This window comes from Nannospalax galili, unplaced genomic scaffold, assembly GCF_000622305.1.
Source record: "Nannospalax galili isolate Female #2095 unplaced genomic scaffold, S.galili_v1.0 scaffold137, whole genome shotgun sequence".
Taxonomy (NCBI): Eukaryota; Metazoa; Chordata; class Mammalia; order Rodentia; family Spalacidae; genus Nannospalax; species Nannospalax galili.
In genome coordinates this window covers 141,229-167,334 of record NW_008340203.1, presented here as the reverse complement: position 1 = coordinate 167,334, position 26,106 = coordinate 141,229, and the positions used below count along the sequence as shown (strand labels likewise).

General features: G+C 42.4%; 1 protein-coding gene and 1 pseudogene across 2 annotated transcripts; both read left to right on the top strand.

The window, feature by feature from the left end:
- Positions 1 to 5,856: 5,856 nt before the first annotated feature.
- Positions 5,857 to 19,346, top strand: Krt222 (keratin 222). 2 transcript variants are annotated; one of them, XM_008835186.3, is made up of 6 exons: positions 5,857 to 6,139; positions 9,731 to 9,859; positions 14,469 to 14,689; positions 17,426 to 17,502; positions 17,863 to 17,995; positions 18,885 to 19,346. In XM_008835186.3, exons 2-6 carry the CDS (start codon positions 9,755 to 9,757, stop codon positions 19,111 to 19,113), a joined length of 765 nt encoding a protein of 254 aa, XP_008833408.1. In that variant the 5' UTR covers positions 5,857 to 6,139; positions 9,731 to 9,754; the 3' UTR covers positions 19,114 to 19,346. The 2 variants fall into 2 exon arrangements, with proteins under 2 accessions (XP_008833408.1, XP_008833407.1); XM_008835185.2 differs by having other exon boundaries at positions 5,874 to 6,058.
- LOC115070696 lies at positions 12,309 to 12,751 on the top strand (annotated as a pseudogene).
- Positions 19,347 to 26,106: the final 6,760 nt, after the last annotated feature.

The window sequence follows — 26,106 nt, the reverse complement described above, 5'->3', positions numbered from 1 at the left end:
TTGTTGACCAAGACTCTTTCCCACAGAGCAGGGAGCCTGCACTTATGACCAGGCTGCTTTCTCCTGCCAGTCTGGCAGTGTTCTGCAAGACAGGGATTATCAGAGCCACTATTTTCAGTGCCCCTCCCTTTAGCAGAGAATGCAGCCTGGACTTAAAAGTTTTAAGCTCACCTCACCCTAGGGCCTGGCATCTTGGTTTCCTACAGTTTGGCACAAACCATATGAAGTTAAATGTAGCTGTTTGACTCACTTGAAACAATTTAATTACAGATGAGATGCTCAGAACTCCTATCGTTGGTTTATAATCTTACTAGTGCAGATCTTTTACGGATTTATTTATTTTATGTGAGTATGTGTTTGCCTGCCTGAGTTTGCATGCACCATGTATATGCAGGAGTCCTCAGAGACCAGAAGAGGGCATTGAATCCCCTGAAATTGGAATTACAGGCAGTTGTAAGTTGTCATGTATGTGCTGAGAACTGGACCCAGGTCCTCTGCAAGAGCAATAAGTACTCTAAACTACTGAGCCATCTCTCCAGTCCCTAGGGCAGATTTTTTTCAATATTTTATTTATTTATTTATTTTATTAGATATAGATAGATATATAGACATAGATTAGATAGATTAGATATAGATATAGATAGATATAGATATAGACGATATAGATATAGATTAGATATAGATATAGATATAGATGAGTGTATTACTTGCATGTGTGTAAGTGCACCCGTGTCATGCAATGCCCACGGAGATCAGAAGAGGCCATCAGATCCCCCTGGAACTGGAGTTCTGGAGTTATAATTGATTGTTAGCCAACATGTTGGTTCTGAGAACTGAACCCAGTTCTTCTGCAAGAGTAGCCAGTGCCCTTAGTCGCTGAGCCATCTCTCCAGTCTGTATTGCAGATTTTTTTAAGGCACGCATTTTCATACATGGTTGAAGGGACTTAAGTGATGTTCTGATTAGTTTTTCTCTTCCTGGGTAACATTATTACTCTGGGTTTATTGTCTTATGGGAAAGATAAACAAAAGTCAAGTAGTCTCCCAAACCTTAGTCTCTTCATTGAAGGGAACTGTGACCTGGGTACAAATTCAGCAGATCTATCATTCCTCCAACATATATTTATTTTCTACTTTCTATGTGCCTGGCCCAGAGATAGAAAGTGGTAATGCCACAGAAAACAAGACAGACAAGTCGTGTAGCTGAGCTTCTAGCGCTAAGAGCAGGAGTTCCCATTCCACTCTTAAGAAAAGAACAGCTTTGCCAGACAAGAGAATAAAGAAGTAGACAAGATTAAGGAGGTGGGCAGAGGCAGGGCCTCAAGAGTTCAGCTGCAGATGGATGCATCAGAGGTCCTGTAAATCAACAAAATTGGAGGAATGTTTGCCAGAGCGAACATTTAGGGAAATGTTCTCTGCTTCCTGGATTACATCCTAGGAAACAGATTCAAACGGGTTATGGGTGCACAGTGAGTCTGCACAGATGCAGTCAACCATCTACCTAACTCCTTGCCGTCAACCTTCAAGAGCATCAGAATGGATTTCAAGCCCTCACGTGTGGAAGAATGCATGGGAGAGAGTGGCTGGATGCTTAAAGATAAGAGACCTGGGATTGGAGAAATGGCTTAGCAGTTAAAGAGCACTAGCTGCTCTTGCAGAAGACCCAGGTTTGAATCCCAACATCCACATGGTGGCTAACAACTGTCTGTAACTCCAGTTCCAGGGGATCCAGCACCCTCTTCTGACCTCCGTGGCATTTGCACAACACGGGTGCACTCACATACACATAGGCAATACACTCATACACATAAAATAAAAATAATAAAATATTTTTTAAAAAAGAGAGGAGACAGCCAGGCGTGGTGGCGCACACCTTTAATCCCAGGCAGAGGCAGGTGGATCTCTGTGAGTTCAAGGTTAGCCTGGTCTATCCCGTCTCAAAAATACCAAAAATAGAGGGCTGGAGAGATGGGTCAGTGGTTAAGAGCACTGACTGATCTTGCAGAGGACCCGGGTTCAACTCCCAGCACCCATATGATGGCTACAAACCGTCCTTAACTCCATTTCCAAGGGAATCCAACACCCTCTTCTGACCTCCGTGGCATTTGCACAACACGGGTGCACTCACATGTAGGTAATACACTCATACACATAAAATAAAAATAATAAAATATTTTTTAAATACCAAAAATAAATAAATAAGAGAAGAGACAGGTATGGGAATGTAACTCAGTTTATAGACTGCTTGCCTGGTATGCACAAGGCCCTAGGTTGGATTTTCAGCATCACATAAACCAGGTATGGTAGTGAGGTCATCCTTGGCTACATAGTAAGCTCAGTGCTAACCTGGGCTACAATAGACCCTGTCTAAAAAAATTTTTTTAATTAAAAAATATACAAGAGGCTTCTCTTTGCAGTGAACAGTGGTGAATGCAGAGGCTCATGGCTGCATAAAGTACTAAGAATGAGTGAGCACTCGGCCATGGTTTACAACATATGTTTATCATTCCCTCTAGGGCTAGGAAATGTTGCAGAAGAGGGAACAGAAAGAATATAAGAGCCAGAAGGCAGGGAGAAGGCACAGCCATTGCAATCACGAACTCACAGCAGCTTGGGGTGCCTGTCCTGGGTTTGTGCAAGAACAGGCTCATCAATAGTCAAGTATGGATAGAGGAGGGGCTCCTGCCCCTCACTGCTGAGCTATCTGCTACTGACAGATTCAGGGAGAGGGAGAGTCACTGCTTTCAGCTGTATACCCACTGCTGACCCCACCAGGCTTCAATGGAGAGTTCCAAACCAGTGATCACACAAATGGCCCTGATCTGAACATTCTTCTGGCATCCTGGGGCACCTGTATACACATGTGCACATACACACATGTGCACATACTCCCATACACACACAGAGACACACACTCAGACACATACACATAGATAAATAATAATAAATAATTTTAAATAGTTTGTTTTCTTCTTTCTTCTTTGACCCACAAGTGCCTAATCCTCTTCATGTTTTTCATTCTGTTACCCAAAAAGAAAATCTGTTTTAGCCATATAATCCTCCATGCCCCTCCTTAGCCAGGGCTTTTTTAATTTTTTTTTAATATGCATGAGTCATGAATATTAAATGCCCACAGAGATCAGAAGAGGGCACTGGATCCCCTGGAACTGGAGTGTCAGTTTTTAACTGCCATGTGGGTGCTGGGAACTGAGCAGCCAGTGCTCTTAACTGCTGAGCCATCTCTCCAGCCCTACCCAGGGTTTTTTGTATCAGGATACCTCCAGATCTCTTACCAATCTATGAACTATCAAGTTGTGACTGACAGGGAGAAAAAGAGGAGGTAGAAGTCAGGAATGACCTGGAAACTCTCCCTTCAGCAGGGACTAGGGGTGGGGCAGCTTTGCTTGGAGAGGGCTGTAGGAATGCCTGGCATAGACTGGCCTGGTCAGAAGTAAGTTAACTCAGAAATTAAAAGAGCAAGAGGCAGACTGGTGAGATAGCTCAGCAGGTAAAGGCACTTGCCACCAGGTCTGACATCCTGAGTTTGATCCCTAGAACTCACTTAGTAGAAGGAGAGAACTGACTCCTCCAGGTTGTCCTCTGACCTCCACATGAGGACTAGGCACACACATGCACATGCACACACACACACACACACACACACACACACACCACTAATTAATATTTTTAAAGCAAGAGTTATATACAAAGGCCTTGTATGTACTAGAACCAAGTTTCCATTAAGTCATTCTACAAACAACAATGACCCACTCATAAAAAGATTTCAGTCACATCTAACAAGCTGGCCATATCAAACAGGAATTTACACAGGGAGAGAGCACAGAAGCAGACAGGACAAGGGCATATGTGCAACCAACAATCCAAGTTCCTGTCACAGTAATGCTCTCGCTTCACTGAACCTCCTTGGGTAGGCCACCTTAACCCTCTGGCCATAGTCCTCTGTCTTTGTAGGTCACGCAATATCAGGGACAGTGAAGACTGGTGTGCTGGATGGCTTTAGTTGTCAACTTGACACACCTGAGTAGAGGGAGCCTCAATTGAGGAATTTCCTCTATTGGACAGGCCTGTGGCCATGACTATGGGGCATTTTCTTGATCATTGAGTGATGTGGAAGAGCTCAGCCCACTGTGGATGGTGCCACCCCTAGGCAGGTTGTCCTGTATTGTATAAGAAAGACTGAGCGTGGGCCAGAGGAACAAGCCAGTAAGCATCATTCCTCCATGGCCTGGGCTCCGAGTTCCTTTCCTGAGTTCCTGCCTTGGCTTCCTCTGATGGACTGTGCTTCTAAGCTAAATAAACCCTTTCCTCCCCAAATTGTTTTGCTCAGCGTTTTCATCACAGCAGTTGAAGGCAAACTAGAACAACTGGGTAGAACACTCTTTTGTTTCTTCCCCTTAGGCTGAATAAACCGATTTTCAAGCCTGAGGTGTCGGAATCTGTATGCTTATTGATGAAGGAGCAGTCTCCCAGAAATCTTACCTCAGTGCACACTCCCTCCACAGGGACCACAGGGCTGCGTTTCTTCCATCTTGTCGGAACACTGTAAATATAGCTCACAGCTCCCATAGTGCCCTGCTGCTCATCTCTAGCCTTCGTGTCATCTGTAACCTGAGTGACTTCCGGCATTCACCTCAACCCATCATGCTCTGCTCTCGGGCTGGTGGTCCACCATGAGCTACACTGCATGCATTTGAGAGAAATATGGCTGCTGACAAAATGGTCAGTCTTTCTGATGCTGTTTCTAATAACTGTCAGAATCCTTGAATTTTCCAACATATTCAAATGACCTGCCATAGTGTTGGGATTTTTAAATTTTGGTAAGTGAACATACAAAGTGATGAGTTCACTGAGCGTGGTGGTGCACACCTTTAATCCTACCACTGAGGAGGCCGAAGCAGACGTATCTCTGTGAGTTCAAGTCCAGTCTGGTCTACATAGGGAGTTCCAGGTCAGCTGGGGCTGCAGGGAGACCCTGTCTCAAAAAGACCAAAACAAAAAAGTAATGGGTTCTATCATGGCATTTTCGTCCATATATGTCTTCGTAGTTTGTGTTCAGTCATCCCCTCCACCCTGGCCCTTCACTGTCCCCCCATGGACTCTCCCTCGCTGGTTCCGTTCCTCCCCTCAAGCAGCCCATTCTGTTACCCTCTCTTTTCTCTCCTTCCCTCTCCTTTAGTACTTTTGCTTAAAGGATCCAAATGCTGATAAAACCCGTACAGAAAATTTTAAACTATCCGGTTTGGGGCCCAGATCAATTCCATGCAGTATCGTGGAAAAACTAAATTAAATTTTGTTTGTTTTATTTTGGGTTTGTTTTTTTTTTTTTTATTAGTTCTTTGAGAATTTCATACAATGTATTTGGGTCCTATTTAACCCCTTTTCACCCAACTCCTCCGGTCCACCCCCATCTTTCCTACCCCTCCAAATTTTGTACTCACAAATTGGACTCGTGGTTTTTTGTTTTGACTCAATTTGGTTTTTTGAGACAGGGCCTCACTATGCAGCCCTGGCTGTCCCTAAACTCAAGATTTTTTTGCATGAGGTCTAGGATAACAAGCATGTCCAACCTTGCCTAGCTAGCTATGACTTTCTGAATGTTGTGACCCGTTGCATTCCTTATCACAAAGTAAACAGAACACTCCAGGCCCCGCCCCCAGCCAAAGCCTTCTATTGCACAGAGACCCAACTGAGGATGTTATTTTCCTCTCCTTCGTGGAGACTATGACATTTCCACCGTAGCGATGACTACCAGAGAGAACAGTTTCTCACACATTTGCATGACTGATTGGAAGCCGGGAGTCTCCCCCGCCTCTGGAAAAAGGAGCTCTGCATCTTTAAGGCTCAGCGGGGCTGTGTGCTGGGGACGCAGGCTGGGCCGGCTCTGCCGCAGCGACTCATCCTACCACAGGGTCCAGCTAGACAAGGTGGAGCATGGGAAAAAAATGGAACTGTCCCAGCTCCTCAATGAGATCAGGGCAAACTATGAAAAGCTCCTCACCAGAAATCAGATAGAGACCGTGCTGTCAACAAGGATCCAGGTAATGATTTCATTCAGCGAGGCACCTTCAGGATAAGGAGACAGTCCATGTCTACCCAATTCCTGTCCCCGCCTCTCTGAGGTACAGTATTTCCTTTTCAAAGCAGCATATACTGGGGAGGCGATGTAGGTTTTTCTGCACTGGGACTGGGGTGACAGGGACAAAGAGTGTGTTTGTGCTGTTAAATTACCATTCAATAAATATTGATTGATGCATTGGGGTTTCAGGTAAATGATGAGGTGACCATCATAAATAAAACATGGGGTCAACAAACAATAAAATGGTGCGCTCCAACCTCTTTAGGCATTCCTCAGCAAGGAAGCATTTCGAATATTCTTCAAGGATATTGTGGAGTTATAGATGTGATTGAGACGGCGTCTGTGAAATGAAGGCTTTATAGTGAGGTTATTAGTGCACACACTGCACACGAAAGCAAGGGAACTATTTCTAAAAAGCTTCTGTCATCTTTTTAGTGAGTTCAGCTTTGTACTAGATCATTATAAATAGAAATCCCCTCAGTGTGTGAACATGGCTTTCAGAACCAAGAGTATACATTTTGACAATCAAAATTTCCCAATTTAGTAACGACTCTATACTTTAAAGGTACATGTTTTTGCTTTTATGCTATGACATGTTTACTTCTAACACAATCCTTGCAAAGTTTAAGTATCGAAAAATAAAGAGCCAACTTAGTTCAACACTTAACCCTCATTCCATATACTTAGTTTTAAATGACACTCTTCTTTAATAATTAAGGCCTCAAGCCTAAATAAGTTTAAAAGCAAATAATTTAGATAAAAAATTTCAGAAATTTAGAGTTTTTTTAAATTAGCTTATCTATTATATTTGATTATTCAAATTCTATTCCCAGCACCCAGAGACAGCAAAAAGTTTACCTGGGAACATCACAAGAAAGGAAAAAACATTGCTAGGAAACCGCAGGCCTTCCTTCCACTAGCAACTCATTCCAGTAACATTATAGATTTTGTTTCCAGGCAAATGATTGGACCTCTAGATTAAAGAAGTCCCTGGGACATTGATTTTGACGTTGGAGACATTCACTCACATTTTTTATAGGAGAAAAAGAATCAGTAGATGGAAACTTTGGGGAAATTATAAGCCAAACGGATATTTTGCAAAGTAGAAATGTAAGTTTAATTTACAAGTCCCAATGCGGAAATGAGTGATGCAAATAAAAATGCAAAACTGCAGTAAGTTCTGTTTACATTTTGTAATAAAACTTGAGAGAAACGTTTTCCCAAGTAATTCAGAAAGTCCATTTATTTTGTATTCACAACATATCGCAAAGCCCTGGGTTCAAGCCCCTGCACCAAAAATAAAAATAGACATAAAGTTGCTTTAGTTACTAATTACAATATTATAAGTTACCCCAAAACTCAGTGAACTAAAATAACTGTTGTATTCTGCCTGGTGGTTCTGTGGGGTAAGGCACCCACTGCTGCTGTCCTGCTGGCTGGGCTGCAGTCATCACAGACCTTATCGACTGGAAGACTCAGGGTGGCTGGTTCACATGGTTGGCATCTTCGTAGGGAATTGCCAGAAGGCTGGCTCATACCTGAGCCTGTTTCCCTCTCCTTTTGCCTCTGGGTCCCTCTCCATCTGCCTCTGGATCCCTCCCCATCTGGCCTCCCTATATGACCTCTAACATGAGGACTGCCAGGGCTCCCAAAAGTATGACGTGGAGGCTGGCAGGCTTTTTAAGGCTTAGCCTAGAATTGGCACAGCATCTCCTCTGCAACAGTCTACTTATTACAGTGAGACACAGGTCACCCTGACTCAACCCTGACATGGGGACCACACAAAAAAGTTGGGGAGATGTGGTCACTGGGGGTCCTTTTAGGAATGTAGTTACCATCCAACTTAGTTGCCAGTTCCCCACTGCAAATCCAGAAGACCAGCAGCACCATTTTATTATGTTTTCAAATTTTATATTCTGTTCTCAAGATTCTTTTTGCTCTGTGTTGTTGTTGCTCTGGCAGGAGTTGTTTGCTGCTTGACTTTTCCAAAGCTCTCTCTAAGAACAAGGGATCAGCTGGCCAAATAACGCAAATGAATTTTTCTCTAGTATTCTTTTTCCATTTTTCATGTGTGTACGTGTTGTATGCTTGTATGTGTGTGTGTGTGTGTATGCATGTTTGCATGTGCATGGGTGAACACGGGGGGGTGCACCTGCACATTGGTACCCATGGGCATAGGGGCCCAAGGTATCTTGGCAACCATCCTTCATAGCTTGTCCACTTTATTCTTTGAAGCAGGGTCTCACAATCAAACCCAAAGCTCACTGATACGGCTGGTCTTGATAGCTGCTTGCTCTAGGGATCCCTTGTCTTCACATTTGGAGGATGGAATTACGGCCAGCCTCCATGCCCACCCAACATTTACATGGGTTCTGGGGATCAGAACTCCAGTCCTCACACCTGCTTGATAAGCACTTACCCTCTGAGCCACCCCTCCAGCCCTCTCCTGTAATATCCTGGCCTAAACGTTATTCACAGATTTTTATGGACTCTGCTTCCCTTAAAATCTATTACACAATCAATTTTTCAAATATAAAGCAACATAAAAAGTTGTCATTTTCATGTCAACGCAATGTGTTGCTCCTAATTTCAAGTGTTTAGAATGCTGTTAACAGATGTTTTAATTCCATCAGCATAAAATTTAAAGCAAAATAGAAAATATCCCACTTTTTTTCAGTGATGATGCTGGAACCCAGAGACTTGTGCATGCTAGGCAAGCATTAAACCATTCGGATATAGCCCCCCACCCTCCCCCACTTATTTAATATAATAACATTTAGAAAATAATGTCTTTAATTTATATTTTAATGTATATGAGTGTTTTACCTGCATGTATGTAAGTGTGCCATGTACATGTAACACCATCGGAGATCAGAAGAGGGCATCAGATGAATTGGAGTTATGGACAGTTGTTAGCTACCATATGGGTGCTGGGAACAGAACCTGGATCCTCTGCAAGGGCAGGCAGTGCTCTTAACCACTGAACCATCTCTCCAGTCCCCTAGAAAACAATCTTTTAAGATGTCATTTTTGGCCAGGTGTCATAGCCCATGCCTTTAGTCTCAACACTCAGGAAGCAAAGGCAGGCAGATCTCTGTGAGTATGAGCCAGCCTGGTTTACATAGCAAGTTCTGGGCCAGCTTTATTATCTAATTTACTAGTAATATATTTTCCAGTACTATTTACTCCCAATCCATACACCCAGGATTGATCTCTTTGGGATATCTAGCTATGTATCTGCCTGTGTGTCACAGCCTACAAGAAAATGTGTAGGAAAATAACAGTGGATTTCAATCCTTCTTCCTTATGGACACATACAAGTAATGCAAAGTTAAGAATCAGATGTTACAAATTTAGGTCCTGCAAACAGTTTTTCATTAAAATATGTTTTATCTGTATTTCATAGACTGTCATAGTGGGAAGGGAATTTTGAAATCGTTTTACAGCAGAGAATTGACTGGCTCATGCATTTAATTAATATGTAACAAAGCATTAGAACACATATTTGTAATCTAATAGTTAAAAGGAAACAAGACTTGAGCCCTGCATGAGAGTTTTCCATAACTGCTTTGAAACATCTCCCTTTCGAGAGTGGTGTTTTTGTTTGCTGGTGTTATTGTTGCCTTTCCTATAGCTGGAAGAGGATATAACCAAAAAGATGGACAAGGACGGAGAGGCTTTGAAGGCAGCACAGGCAGAGCTCAAGGAGGCCCGTCGCCAGTGGCACCACCTGCAAGTGGAAATTGAATCTCTCCATGCTGTGGTGAGCAGGATCTTAAAGCAGCTGGCCCACTGCTCCTCAGATGCTATGTGACCAAGGGAGGGGAAGGGGTCTGGGGATGGAGCTCATTAGCAGGGCACTTGCCCAGCACATGCAGTAAAGAGAGAGAAAGGAAGATGGCCATTATCTTACAGTAGCGATCACCAAACACTAACCAATCCTAGCTCTTTGCCACCCATGGTGGTGGCTGTAATCAGCTCACACAGCTTCAGTTTATACCTAGAGAAATTAAGTAATACCTGCTTGTTGTCCTGGAGCTCTCTGATTGTTGAAATGGGAGAACAGAGCTTGTGTTATTATTACCCATAGTCCTTTGTGGGTGTGGGTGTGTTTTGAGACAGAGTCTCCCTGTAGCCCCAGCTAACCTGGACACACAACGTAGACCAGGCCTGCCTCAAACTCACAGGGATCTGCCTGCCTCTGCCTTCAGAGTGTTGGGATTAAAGTATATGCCACCACACCTGGGTCCCATAGTCTTTTTAACAGTGGGTTTCTTATATTCATGCCATTGATATTTCCAATGGAAAACTATTTAAGCACTTTCCTAGCATGCTTTTTATAATCTATATTTTCAATATGTTTTTAAAAATTAAAAACTCAAGGGGCTGGAGTGATGGCTCAGAGGTTAAAAACACTGGTTGTTCTTGCAGAAGACCCAGGTTCGAATCCCAGCACCCACATGGCTGCTAACAACTGTCTGTGACTCCAGTCCCAGGGGATCCGACAGCCTCTTCTGACCTCCACAGGTGTTGCACAACATGGGTGCACTTACCTACATGCAGGCAATACACGCATACACATAAAATAAAAAATAACTAAAAATTTTTTAAAAGTTTAAAAAAACAATAAAAATATTAAAAACTCAAATTGTAGGCCCATTATCAGTCTATGAGCTATTGTTTGGGTTAATTTTCTCTGCTAATTAAAGAATTAAAATGCAGGGAAAATCTCAGACTCTGAAGACAGCAAAGGGCAAACAGGCTTTACTGAAAGATAATCACTTCAATATACATAAAGAATCACATATACATACACACACTCATACAGGGGAAAAGCTCTCCATAAGTAAAGAGGGGACCAGGAAACCGAAAATCCAAAGTCCCTGAGGAGAGTCTGGCTTTTAAGAGTTTTAGTGGTTTCCCCTCTCTTAATTTTGGCCAACTTAAACAAAGAAGATAGGCTGATAGGTCACAACTCCAAGTTGAGATACGACCTGGACTACATGACTCTAAGCCGGTCAGTTGAAGGTGCCCTGTTAGAGTTAAAAATAAGGTCTTCCTGGCCGGGTGTGGTGATACATGCCTTTAGTCTCAGACTAAAGAGAAAGGCAGGTAGATCTCCTTGAGTTCAAGGCCAGCCTGGTCTACATAGTGAGTTCCAGGCCAGCTGGGGCTACAGGGAGACCCTGTGTCAAAAAGACCAAAAAATAAAATAAGGTCTTCCTGACAGAGACCAAGAAGTGCAGGACGTGCACTGTCTCTCTTACTTCTCAAGGACCCTGTTTGCTTTCTAGGGATTTAGTCCCTTTTACACTCAGAGTTCCAGTAAGTTAATCATAATAAAAAGGACTTTTTTTTTTTACTTTTTGAGTCAGGGTCTCCCTGTAGTCCCAGCTGGCCTGGAACTCACTTTGTAGGCCAGGGTGGCCTCGAACTCACAGAGATCTACCTGCCTCTGCCTCCCGAGTGCTGGGATTATAGGCTGTGCCACCACGCTTGGCTTGGACTTTTTTTTTTTTTTAACCACAGAAATGATTATAGGATTCATTTGAAAAATAAAAAGCTACCTAGTTATACATATAAAAAACTTTTTTCCAGTACTAGGGATCGAACCCAGGGCCTTGTGCATGCTAGGTAAATGCCCATCATGAAACTACATCCTTAGCCCCTGCCCTTTTTATTGTTGAGACCACATCTTACTAAATTTCTGAAGCAGGCCTTGAATTGGTGATCCTCCCGCCTCTACTCCGTAAGTGGCTGTGATTGCAGATATGCAGATATGTGTCACCAGACTCAGTCATAAAATACAATTTTTAAAAAAAATTTTATTTATTATTTTTATTTTATGTGTATGCATGTATTGCCTGCATATATGTAAGAGCACCCATGTTGTGCAAGCCCATGAAGGACAGAAGAGGCCACCGAATCCCCTGGAACTAGAGTTACAGACAGTTGTTAGCTATCATGTGGGTGCTGAGATTCGAACCTGGGTCTTCTGCAAGAGCAGCCAGTGTTCTTAACTGCTTAACCAACTCTCCAGCCCGTAAAACATAATTTTTTTTTAATGGAAGTCAGGCGTGGTGGTTCATGCCTATAACCCCAGCACTTGGGAAGCTGAGGAAGGATTTCCATGAGTTCAAGGCCAGCCTAACCTACACAGTGAGACCTTATCTTAAAAAAAATATTTGGCGACGCAGCCAGTCCATGTGGGCGCCTGGGCGGCACAGCTAAGGGTCGCCATGGCGGAGGTGCAGCAGCTCCGGGTGCGAGAGGCGGTAGACGCCATGGTGAACAGTGTGGAGAGGGAGAACATCCAGAAGATGCAGGACCTCATGTTCGGTGCAGTGCCAACTGCTGTGAAGACAACCAAGCATCTATGCAGCAGGTACACCAATGCAACAAGAACTGCCATGCCCCTCTGGCTCAAGCCCAGGCCTTGGTGACCAGCGAGCTGGAAAGGTCCCAGGACCGCCTGACCTGGTGCACCATGCATTGCAATGACAAAGCCAAAGACTCAATGGATGCAGGCAGTAAGGCGCTGCAGGTGAAGTAGCAGCTGCACAGTTGTGTGGCCAAGTGTGTGGATGACCACATGCACCTCATCCCAAGGATGACCAAGAAGATGAAGGAGTCTCTCTCATCCACTGAGAAATAAAAATCTGCCAATGACCACTGGGACCGAGGGCAGGAACTTATTTAAAAAGAAGAATGGAAATTTAGTCTGTTAAGCAAATTTACGAGTGAGGAAACTCAGTGTGCTGCACGTTCCAGGCACATCCCACTTGCCTCTGGACGACAGTTCCCTTATATTTGGATCCTAGAAAATGAAGTGGAAACTGGTGCTAACATTTAAGTCAAAGATAGCAACAGAGGCGGGTTTTGGATCTTGAATTTCATGTGCAAGTGCTTGTCCTGGCAGTAGAGCTTGCCCTTGTACCAAGGTCCCAGATTCTTCTTACCACAGGCCGCCAGGTTCCTTCAGCCTCCCAAAGATCTGGTACAGTTTGAGGAGAGGTGTGTCTATTGTCAACCTCTGTTTACCAAAAAGATCACCACACTAGCTTGCATAAGCTGTGAGACAAAATCCAATAGACCAGTAATTTAGGAGAAAAAAGGTTCCTCTCCAGATCATCATTTTGTTTGGTTTCATCTTGTATGCAGGGACATGAAGTGGATTCAGGGTATGGAATTGGGAGGGAGAGGCGTTTGGAAAACTTTGGAAGGTGTCTTGTATTCTTTTCTGACACCATAATGTGGGTGTCATTTCTTCAAATTCTTGCAGCACATCTTTCAATCTGGAAACCCTGCAGAAACACAGCAGTATCACACTATGTGGGAAACGTCTTCCTTCAGTGGCTTTCTGCAGCAAAGGGACCTAACTATCTTGCATTGACACTGTCCCCCAGTAAAGGAAGGTTTGTCACACACACATAGCAGTATCTGGGATTAAACAGTATATTAGGAACTGCTAGCTAACTGAAAAGTACTGGACTTGGGAAAACCTGGATTTGAAGAGTAAAAGCCTGAACCCAGCATTGCTCACTTAATCTTACTGAATTGACAGAGCCTCATTGAGGGAATCCCCTAACAGGACAAAAAGGAGCAACCTGGGCCAAGGAAAACGGTGACTCCTGTAGAGCAAAAGAATGGCACATGCCTCCCTTTTACCAAATGCCATTTTTGCCTGGGGCCTTTGCACCATACAGTGTTCTGCCCCCTGCAAGGCACCTTATCTTTTGGATAAGGGTATCATGTTGTTTTTGTACCAACCTCTTACTTAAAATGGTAATATAGTTGTCTGTTTGCTGTGTCAAGCCTGTAATGTATTTTCCTAGATGTCTGGTTTTTAAATAAAGTTTCATTGTCTGAAAAAAAAAATTGGCAACCAGACATGATGATACACACCAGTAATCCTCCAAGGCAGTGGGATCCCAAGTTTAAGGCCAGCCTGTATTACACAGTGAGACCTGTCTCAAATAACACAAAAGGAGGCCAGTGAGATGGCTCAGTGGGTAAAGGTGTTTGCCAGCAAGTCTAATAACCTGAGTCTAGAACCCACATAGTGGAAGGAGAAAACATATTCCTGAAAACTGTTCTCTGACTTCCACATTGTGCAGTGGCATGTGCACACCCACACACATACACACTCATACATAAAAAAATGTAAAAATATTTAGCCAAAAAAGCCCACTTGCATGAGTGAAGCACAATTATTACAATCTTTTTAAGTGAAGCTGGAGGTTTTGAAGGACCTGGGTTTGACCACTAGCACCACAGAAACGAACGAATAGAATACACTGGGATAAAAACTCTGCAAATCAGATTTCAGAAGCACATTTTGTGTCACTGATTCAGAGCATCTCTGTCAATAGGAAAGAGGCCTTGAAAACTCCCTGCAAGCCAGCGAGCAGCATTACCAGATGCAGCTGCAAGACCTGGAGGCGGTGATCGATGGGCTGGAGAAGGAGCTGCAGGAAGTCAGGCGAGGCATCGAGAGGCAGCTTCTGGAGCATGAGCTGCTTCTCAACACCAAGATGAGGCTGGAGCAGGAAATAGCCACTTATCGCCACCTGCTAGAAAAAGAAGAAATCAGGTACCTAACCCCACGGCTAATGGCACGACCAGACACAGAGCCACTTGTGTTATTGCTGATGCAATCAGAGAAATCAAATCCAAAATAAAACCCACCACCGACATGGCCTGCTCAGTGAGCTCCTACATTAAAACAGGATTAGCACACCCTTCAAAGTTCATTGTTTCCAGCCTGCTAAAACCAGAAACTTAATAGTCAAAGTTGGCTACCACAAAGTCAGCCAGAACAAAAGGCAAGCAATTCTTGTGTGTGTGTGTGTGTGTGTGTGTGTGTGTGTGTGTGTGTGTATGGCCTGAATGTAGGTAGGTGTACTCATGTCATGCAGTGTCCATGGAAGTCAAAAGAGGACATTGGATCCCCTGGAACTGGAGTTTAGATGGTTGTTAGCTGCCATGTGGGTGCTGAGAATTGAACCTGTGTCCTCCACAAGAACAGCCAGTGCACCTAACTGCTGAGCTATCTCTCCAGCCCCATAGACAAGCAATTCTTGATCATTTTCTTAGTCTTCCTACTTCCCTTGCAGTTGGTCTCCTTTAGGGTTAGTCCTTGCCTTCTACAGACCATCCACAAAGAAAGTTTGGAAGAGTCCAATATTATCACCAGAACACTGCCCTAAGAGGCCACCCCATGGTAAACACCAAAATAAAAAAGAAAATAATGATGATGATGATGATGATGATGATGATGATGGCTAGAGATGGGGCTCAGTTGATAGAGTGCTTGTCTAGCATACATGAAGCCTTGGGTTTGATCCCCAGTACCACATAAACCAGGCATAGTGGTACAAGCCTATAATCCCAATACTAGGGAGGTGGAGGCAGGAGGATTACAAGTTCAAGTCACCCTCAGCTCCACAGCGAGTTGGAGCCCAGCTTAAGCTATCTAATACCCTGTCCCAAAAACACAAAAATCCCTGCACTCAGAAGGCAGAAATAGGTGGATTTGTGTGAGATAGAGGCCAGCCTGGTCTCCATAGTGAGTTCCAGGCCAGTTGGGGCTACAGAGAAACCCTGTCTCAAAAAGACAAAAAAAAAAAAGAAAACGTGAATATAAACATGGACAGTAATTCTGAGTCATATTTAAAAAGCCTTCCAGATGGTTCAGTGGTTAAGAGCACTGACTGCTCTTGCAGAGGACCCAGGTTTGATTCCCATCACCCACATGGCGGCTACAAACCATCCTTAACTCCAGTTCCAGAGAAATCTGAAGCCCTCTTCTGACCTCCGTGGCGTTGCACGACTTGGGTGCACTCACATACATACAGGCAATACACTCGTACATATAAAATAAATAAATAAAAATAATAAATAAAATATTTTTTAAAAAAGCCTTCCAGGTATCCTGATAGGAAAAGGTATTAAAAGAATTTCTTTTGTCTTTTTGAGACAGGGTCTCCCTGTAGTCCAGAATTCTTATTTATTAAATATTGTAATTTACAACCATCTATAAGACCAGAGAGTGCTGAACATGGTACCACCTCCGAGTCTCTATATTTTCATAAAAACAATATTTTTCTTGCTTGTTTCAATTTTCTCATCTGTAAAATGGGAACGATATTACCTACCTCACAGGATTGCTGTGAGAATTTAATGAGTTAATGTTTGCCAAGTGCTTAAAAGAGTATCTAGTATATGGTCTGTGCTATGTAAAAATATATATAGTTCTATGTATGATGTGTTATAATGCATATTATTAAATGGTTGTAGATTTATTTAATTCCTAGCCATTCATGATTTTGACAAATGGGTCTTTAATACTCATATAATTATCTAAATTTTTATTACTATATTTGAGATATACAAAAAATTGAGAAACTATAAGCAATGTTATTATATATCATGAAATAGTCCTATCACTTTAAAAGTCCTATCTGTTAAAACACTTCACCCTCTTTAAGAAGTAACATTTCCAGGGGCTGGAGAGATGGCTCAGTGGTTATGAGCACTGACTGCTCTTGCAGAGGACCCGGGTTCGATTCCCAGCACCCACATGGTGGCTATGAACCGTCCTTAACTCCAGTTCCAGGGGAATCCAAAGCCCTCCTCTGGTCTCTGAGGCATTGCACAACACGGGTACATTCACATACATGCAGACAATACATTCATACACATAAAATAGAAATAGTAAATAATTTTTTTTTAAAAAGTAATGTTTCCAATGTTGAAGTCCCCTGGGCAGAATCTACACCATTTCCCTCTTTAATCTGGCTCCTGAATTTGATACTTATTAGTCTCATACAGTCTCTTATAGTAATATATGTGTATCACTGAACAAAGAATAACATTGGCCTGTGTCTTATTTTAACCTTTATAAAATTATCTGCAGGTTTCCTTTCACTCAATGCCATGCCTGGGAGATTTCATTGACAAAGATACCACATGGGGACTGGAGAGATAGTTCGGTGGTTAAGAGGGGTTGTCTGTTTTTGCAGATGATGTGGGCTCAGTTCCTAGCACCCATGTGGCAGCTCACATCCCTCTGTAACTCCAGTTCCAGGGGATCTAGCATCCTCTTCTGACTCAAGGGCATGGCATGCATGTAGTGCACATACATATATGCAGGCACTCATACACATAAAATACAAATGCATACTCTTTTTTAAGATGCTGTATGGCCTTTGTTCATTTACTTTCACTGGCAAACAGCATTCCCACTGCGTGAACACGCCCATCTGCCCACTCTCATTTCTATTCTTTGCTACCACAGTGCTGTTTCTCTAACTCTTTCCCTTTTCAGATATTATGGTTGTATCCAAGGAGGGAAAAAGGAACAGAAACCCACCACAAGTAAAGTTGCCTTTCGTCTGCCTTCTGGTGAGTTTCTGATATAATTAACTAATTTGAAAAACTGATGTGCCCTTTATAAGGATTATAAGGAAACTTCTCGTCCAGCGTGGTGGCACACGCCTTTAATCCCAGCAGTCGGGAGGAAGAGGCAGGTGGATCTCTGTGAGTTCAGGGCCAGCCTGGTCTACATAGTGAGTTCCATGCCAGCTGGGGTTAAAGGGAGACCCTGTCTCAAAAAGACCAAAAAATAAAAAATAAATATAAAAATAAAATATAAGGAAACTTCTCCAAAGTAGCTAAAAGAAGTTAATATTCAAATAAAATTTTGACATGGAATTTAACTGTGAACAGTATTTCAACATTGTAATTTGCTATAACATTTCACAGCCATTATAAATGAAATATCTTTTTCAACAAAAGTCCCCAAAAAGTATGAGAGTGAAAAAGTGGACCCAGTGACGAAACAGGCAATATTAAATGGAAATGTGAAGGAGAGCACGGAAGCCCACGGCACCATTCAGTAAGTACATTGACTAAGAAACAGTAACAAACATGAAGCAATTACTTGTCAAGTGATCTTCAAATGTTTCAGTTTTAATATTCTGTGATTTTTTTAAGCTGACATGAATATACATACTAAAACACAGAGAAGAGTATGTAACCAAGAATTTAGAGAGATGGTTCAGTGGGTGAAGTGCCTGCTGGGCAAGCATAAGGACCTGAGCTTGGATCGCCAGCACCCACGTAAAAAGTCAGAAGCAGAGGCCAGCCTGCAACCTGAGAGCTGGGGAGGCAGACAGGATTCCTAGGGCTTGCTGACCAGTCAAACACAGAGCTCCAGGTTCAGAGAGGGACTCTGTTTGAGAAACCAATGTGAAGCCCGGCATGGTAAAGCATACCTTTAATCCCAGCATTCAGGAGGCAGAAGCAGAAGGATCTCTGTGGGTCCAGGCCAGTCTAGGCTACATAGTGAGTCCAGGCCAGCCTAGGCTACATACTGAGTTCCAAGCCAGCCTACGCTACATAGTGAGTTCCAGCCAGGGCTACACAGTGAAACCCCATCTCAAAACAAAAACAAAAACAAAGTGGGGAACAATAGAGGGGAACATCCACCTCTAGTCTCCACATGCACACACACACACGGACATGGACACAGACACGCACACACATACACAGAGGAGAAATAGGCAACCAATTCACCATTTTCCTAAAAATTAAAATCAAAACATGAAAATTATATTGAAATTCTAGAGAATTACTTAAAATTTGTATCCTTACAATTTTTAAAGTCCTGTACGTCAACTGGAAACACCACAACTATACATTATACAAATCAGTCCACTTCTGTCTCATGGATATGGAATATTGCATTTATTTTCATTCTTCTATAAAAAGCTTTATCATTTCAGGACAGAGAAAGTAGATGAAGTTATTAAAGAATGGGAAGGTTCGTTCTTTAAAGATAACCCTCGATTGAGGAAAAAGTCTGTTTCGCTCCGATTTGATCTTCACTTGGCAGCCACTGATGAAGGGTGCTTGCAGACAAAGCAGGATAATCTGCCAGATATTGAAGTCAGGCTCATCATGCGAAGATCCTGTAGCATCCCCTCCATCAAACCCCCATCCACAACTAATTAACCAAGAGATAGTATTTTATCTGTAAATGACATTAGGATGGACTGGGTGGGCCATACAGACCCCTGGTCCTGAATGTAAGTTATCACACATGTATGGATAACAGTACAATCATTGTGGGATTGTGATTCTCTTCAGAAAACACACACAGTAAGAGGTAGCGTCTCTGTGGACACAATGATGGTATATTATTTGGAGTGGGGAGGCTTAAAAATAAAATCAGAAATTCAATGTGATTTCTGTTGTATTTCTCCTCCAAATAGTCTTTTCTCCAGGTGCACTTTATCAGAAACAAAGTGTTAAGCTGGTTTGGTTAAGTCCATAATTTCGCCAAATGGTTGACCAGCCTAAGGAAAACAAGAGTTTGTTTGAACACTGAGTATTCACACTGAGTTATTTACCCTGATTCCAGGACTGGCTAAACCTAAATTGTTTGTTCTACTTTTTAAAAGGCAGAAGTCATAAACAAATTTAAGGCAGGACTCACTGTTCACTTATGATTTTTCCTTTGAGACAATCATTTGACCTTGGAAATTAAGAAGAGTTCAGTCCATGAGCAATTCTGAGCAAGGTATAGCCACACCTAGAGACTATATTGATGACTAAATAAAATTAGGCCAATTTATATTTGAAAGGTTTTTATAATCAGTATCTGATTTCCTGAACAGTCCTTTACTGAAAGAACTACAAAGATTGTATCCTTACACACACACACAGTCAGAAAGCCAACTGTAGAAGCAAAACATTTAAAGAATATTGAAAAGGTGGTTACAGCCAGGCATGGTGGTGCACGCCTCAGAGGCCGCCGGATCTCTGTGAGTTCAAAGCCAGCCAGGTCTGCACAGAGAGTTCCAGGCCAGCCAGGGCTATATAGTGAGACCCTGTCTCAACAACAAAAGAACAAAAAGAAAGGAGATTACTATAGTTACTAGACGTTGCCCACCTCTCATCATCCTAATTTCTGCCTCTGCATGGTTTCCATGGTTACAAGGAGCCTGAGATCAGCACTCTGAGAACCAAGACAGATGCTTCCTGCATCATTTATGTGAACTGAGATAATATTATTATCTGAGCTGAGAGTGTTTGCAGGACTTGTTTTTAAATTGTTTAAACTGTAATAAATAGAGACGTAAAATATATTTGGGAATAAGTACTGTTGCAAAGATTTTAAAGCAACTTAATTTGTTTAATACAGATATATTTCTTTTAAGAACCTTAACTAATACCCATTTTAAGACATTAGAAATTTATAGGCTATTAATTTTTTCTAAACAGAAAAAAAAATGGTTGAATACAACTCATCAGACTTTTTTTCGGCTAAAGGATCATTTAAGGGCTACGGTGATGTTAGCATTTTAGTACAGTCTTCCAAAACAATCCTTTCTCTCTCCCCCACATGTGTATATATGCATATGTCATCCCACAAAATGTATGTTTTAACTGCAAGAAAACCATGTTAATAACCTTTAACATTACAGGGAATAACATTTAAGTTTTTCTTTCATGACTTCCAATTCTTTGTACCCTGACTTACTCTATTTAGTAAAAAGGAACTATTTTTTTTTTTTTTTTGCCAAGGATACAACAGCATGTAAGTGCTTCTTCTTGCATAAGCATCTGCCCTAAACTACATCCTATATAAACTGCTTCATTTGGGCTCAGGACATACCTCAGTAGCAAGGTTTCATCTAGCACACAGGAGGCACTGGGTTTGGACCTCAGCACAAAAAAAAGGGGGGGGGAAAGATTTATTATTTAATGCTACAGACTTTATTAAAGCTTCAAAATGCAATCATAGAAGCTATTGTGCTGATTACTATATTACAAAACAATGATTATGATAGAGCAATACATTTAGTGTAATCTATTGTGCTGTTAGTCTGGGCATTATGTATGTAACCGCTTGTTATAGTTATCCCATTACGCAGCTATTGTGTGTATAACATGTACACTTTTAAATGCAGTACTTGAATTTATAACAAAGTTTTATTTGCTTTAAGGTATTTTAAAATCAGGGTATGAATTTACCAAAGTAAATGATACCATTATAATAAAAAAATTGAAACATGAACTCTAAAGTTGTCTTGTATTTGCGTTCTCTCATTTCAAAGATGTCTGTGCATGGTTAAGCAAAACAAAGTTGGCTTGACTGGGGAATAAAAAAACTTCAGTCACAGTAGACGGTGGGTTTAATTTTGTTTACAAGATAAATTAAGGATGACATGTTAATGTTGTATTTTAATTAAAAAGTCCAAGCAGGCAGTGATGGTACACACCTGTAGTATTCCGGCACTTGGATGGCAGAGGGCAAGAAGTCTTTGAGTTCCAGGCCAGCCTGGACTACATAATGAGACCCCACAAAAAGTTAAACAATTTTAAAAACTCATAATACTGGGGAAAGTACAACAGTAGTAAACATTATTTGCAAAGCACTTGCAGGATTTCAGGTACTGTGGTCAGTAACTCACCATAATCCTTCATCCTTACAGCAATTTTACAAAATAATACTATCTTAGAGATGACTAGAAATTAATAATCCTCCATCCCTTTGAAATATTTCAACTGTAAGTTGGCACACTTTTAATCCCAGCACTCGGGAGGCAGAAGCACTCAGATCTCTGTGATTTCAAGGCCAACCTGGTCTGGTCTACATAATGAGTTCAGTCCAGCTGGGGCTGCAAGGAGACCCTGTCTCAAAAAAAAGAAAAGAAAAGAATATTTCAATTGTATGATCCCATAACAAAATACAAAAATAAAGAGTAATTCCAATTACTAACAGCTGTGTTGAGAAGATTGGCATGGAACTGAAGAGAGGCTCCAATTTAAAAAATGGAGAGAGGCTCATGTAAGAGGAAAAATCACTCTAAGTCCCCTAGACCTCAAGTTTCACACAAGAAAACAAAGAGAAAACAATGCTTGGTTGTAACTCCACCTTCTCTACCTCATGGTTGCTTTAAATAATGTGTATGTGGAAATAGCACCACTCAAATGTGCAAAACCATCTGAATGAAAACTGTCTCTGGAGTAAAATAGTTTGAGGAAAATCACAGCTGACAATGATTAAGCAACAGTTCAAAGCACAACAGTTAAAAATGCTTTCAATTCTTGCTGGGTGTGGTGGTGCACACCTCTAGTCCCAGCACTCGGGAGGCAGGCAGATCTCTGTGAGTTCAAGGCCAGCCTGGTCTACATAGTGAGTTCCAGGACAGCTGGGGCTACAGGGAGACCCTGTCTCAAAAAAAAAAAAAAAACATTTTCAATTCTTCTATTCCAGTAAAATTCTTCCTTCCCAGTAAATTACCCAACTTGAGCTGTTTTATTATGATAGTTTTTAAAGTATGAAAGTTATCTTAAAGAAAACAGATGATCGATGTTTAACTATTGTGTCTATGTGATGCACATATGTGTGCGGCTGCACACCTGCCACGGCAGGTGGTAGAAGTCAGAGGACAACTTTCAGGAGTTAGTTCCCTTGCACTGTAGAATCTGGGGATCAGATTCCAGTTTGCACAGCAAGTGCTTGTCCCAGTCCCCAGTCCAATAAATGACTGTTGTTTTAGCCCCTATATTTTGAGATAATTTATCATGCAGTAACATACAACTAATATCACATATATTTTTCTCCTTGATTAGTAAAGGTATTTATGTTGTCAAACTTCAGTTTGCCTTTCCAATTGTTTTCTGTTTCCTTTCTGAGACCTGTGTGCGTTTGTGCATGTGTGCGTGTTTACACAATGAGTGTGAGTCGAGGCCAGAGGACAAAACCAGGTGTCATTCCTTGTTTTTTCAGACAGGTCTCTCACCAACACCTGGAGCTTGCCAGGTAGGTAGGCTAAGTTGACTGGCCTGTTTCCAGCACCGGGATGACAAGAGGTGCCAAGAGGGTTCTGGGCTGGAACCCAGGTCCTCGTGCTTGCATTTCACCAACTGAGCCATCTCCCAGTCCATGTGCAACTATCCTGGCCTTGAAGTCAGCTTATGCCAGGAGTCACTGTGGGTTTTTTACCCTGCCCCACCCTCACCACCTTGCTTTGTATAAACATCCCCACCCTGAGATAAGCCCAAGTAACTAAGACCATACGTGAGCCAGGTGGAAAAAAACACCTATCATACTTTTAAAATTTACTATTATTGCCGGGCACGGTGGCCAATGCCTTTAATCCTGGCACTTGGGAGGCAGAGGCAGGTGGATCTCTGAGAGTTCAAGGCCCGCCTGGTCTACATAGTGAGTTCTAGGCCAGCTGGGGTACAGGGTGACCCTGTCTCAAAAAGACAAAAATTATTTATTATTATTATTCTTAGGGGGTGCCACAGCACATGTGTGTAAATCAGAGGGCAACTATGTGGAGTTTATTCTCTCCTTCCACCTTTACAATAAACCAGATGGTGCACATCTGTAATCCTAGCACTTGGGAGACACAGCAGGAGGATCTCAGAAGTTTGAGGTCAGCCTAGACTACATAGTGATTTCAAGGTCAGGCTGAGCTACATAGTGCTGGGGGTTCAAACCAGCAACCCCCGGGCAGTGATGACTGGGGATGAGTAAGCATGCCATTCGCCAGCCCACACCATCCCCCAATACCGGGAACACTCAGGCACAATGGGGAGCCTAGTCAAGCAGGGACTCATTTATTGCAGGTATTACAGAGCTTATAAAGGCACCTGGAACTCCCCCCTCCCCCCTGAGGGTATATCTTAAGAATGGTCACACGCTGATCATGCACTCCTCAGCAGTGAGGAAGTATTCTTCAGACTTTCAAAGCAAGCCGGGCCACGCCCCCAGTAACTTCCTATGTTGTGGGGGCCTTTATCCCCACAACATAGTGAGACTGTCTCAGAAACAAAAGTGCAACAGAACAAACTCCATTACAAACTCTGTGGCTGTCATGAGTTCAGTATCTTTCTTGAATCATATGTTTGAGAATCCAATGAAACTACTAACCCTCTCCTAGGAAAAGCACATGAAAATTGTATACAATTTTAAAGGGTTTTCAACCCTCCCAAAGCCTATTCACATGGAATATAATATGTAACAAATTTTATTGCATCTACCTATGAACTCCCACGTGTCCAAGAACTGCAGGCCTTTCCTTGTTTTCATTGCCTCCTTTTCCTTCTTCCTTCCTAGTTACAGGCATCTCCCAGCCCCTAATTCTGTCTGTCTCAACAGTTCCTTCCCAAAGTATTATGGAAAGAAGTCAGAGACCTGGGCTGGAATCTCAGCTTAATCACTGGCTAGTCTGGGCTTCCCTGTCTGAAAGGAAGGTCTCCAAGAAAGTGTGAGTACTAGCAAGCCAACTGCCTAGATCTTGCTGCCAGGAATATAAAGTCACTGGTCTAAAACCACCCCTGGAGTTTACTACAAGCCCATATGAGGGCTCCCTAGACATAGTTGCACATAAACAGTCATTTCAGTGCTGTATCCCAGATTTTCCAAACATCTGTCCTATGGTGTCCATAAATGTCCTTGTACAAGCAAGACCACATGTTCTGCTGTTTGCTCTCAGGGGAATGAACTCTGCAAATAGAGGACACTTCCATTTTGGAATATTTCACCCTTCAGCTTAATCACTGGCTAGTCTGGGCTTCCCTGTCTGAAAGGAAGATCTCCAAGAAAGTGTGAGCACTAGTACTTCCATATCCTCAAGACTATGGAAGAGTTTTTTTTATTATTATCTCTTACCTATACTCTTCCTTTAATTAAAATTTTTTAGAGCCGGGCATGGTGGCGCACATCTTTGATCCCAGAACTCAGGAGGCAGAGGCTGGCAAATCTCTTTGAGTTCAAGGCCAACCTGGTCTACATAGTGCGTTCCAGAGCAGCTGGGGCTACAGGGAGACCCTGTCTCGAAAAAGCCAGAAAAAAAAAATTTATAACATCTACCTATTTCTTCTCTGTGTGTGCATGTGCAATTCAGGAAGTGTGTGGAAGTCAGAGGACAACTTACCAGAGTCAGTTTTCTCCTACCACGTGGGTCCTGGGGACTGAAGTCAGGTCATCACTTGGGAGTAAGCACTTTAACCTACTGAACCACCTTGCCAGTCCCCCTTCCTAAATGTTTAAATCTTAAGGAATAGAGAAGAACAAAAAGAAGGAAATTTGACAGTCATCCCCTTATTTGACAGATGAGGATCTAAGGATATTATGCACTGTTCAAGACCTCAAATGTCCCCAACACAAAGCTCTCATTCCAAAAGGAAGTGAAAGAGAAAAAAAACAAAATCGATGCATACATAAAATTTTTAGTGACAAGTGCTATAGAAAATAATAATAATAATAATAATAATAATAATAATAAAGCACAGGCCATGGAGAGAATAAAGCCTGGGGAATGAGTTTGATTTTAGATAGATCAGAAGACCTACTAAAGTTAGCTTTGAATAAAGACTGCATGAGAAGATTGCAGGTATAACACGCTTAGCATGTTCAAGACCCTGGGTTGAATCCTCAGCACCATACAGAAGGGGGAAAATAAGAAACTCTATCAATGTCTCTGTTCCACTTGGAGCCTCGCTCCCTCTCCGTTTTTTAAACCAATTCCCTGCCAGTCTTTTCCCAACACAACATGCTACGTTCCTGACACCCACACACCGCTGTCTTCAGAGAACTGCCTACCATAGCACAATGTCCCAGCTCCCCTAGCTCCTATCCAGTCCCACAACGGCAAAGACAGAGAAAGGCTGGAGTTGCTGGGCAAAGCCAGATTAGGAAACAATGGATTGGGGCTGGAGAGATGGCTCAGCAGTTAAGAGCACTGCCTGTTCTTGTAGAAGACCTGGGTTCAAAACCCAGCACCCACATGGGGGTTAACAACCATCCATAACTCCAGTTCCAGGGGATCCAATGCCCTCTTCTGTCCTCCATAGTCACTGCATGACAGGGGTGCAGTTTACACACATTCAGGCACAACACTCATACACATAAAACAAAAATAAATCAAAAGAAAGAAAACACACTGGGTCCCTGCTGTGATTTATCCTTAAATCAGTCTTTCC

What these genes read in the sequence shown, in the direction of transcription:
- Krt222 (XM_008835185.2), top strand. Translation starts at nt 5,963, where the DNA reads ATGGAACTGTCCCAGCTCCTCAATGAGATCAGGGCAAACTATGAAAAG. An exon ending in CTAGAAAAAGAAGAAATCAG is followed by an intron (nt 14,690 to 17,425) that starts GTACCTAACCCC and finishes TTCCCTTTTCAG; the next exon opens with ATATTATGGTTGTATCCAAG. An exon ending in TGCCTTTCGTCTGCCTTCTG is followed by an intron (nt 17,503 to 17,862) that starts GTGAGTTTCTGA and finishes AACATTTCACAG; the next exon opens with CCATTATAAATGAAATATCT.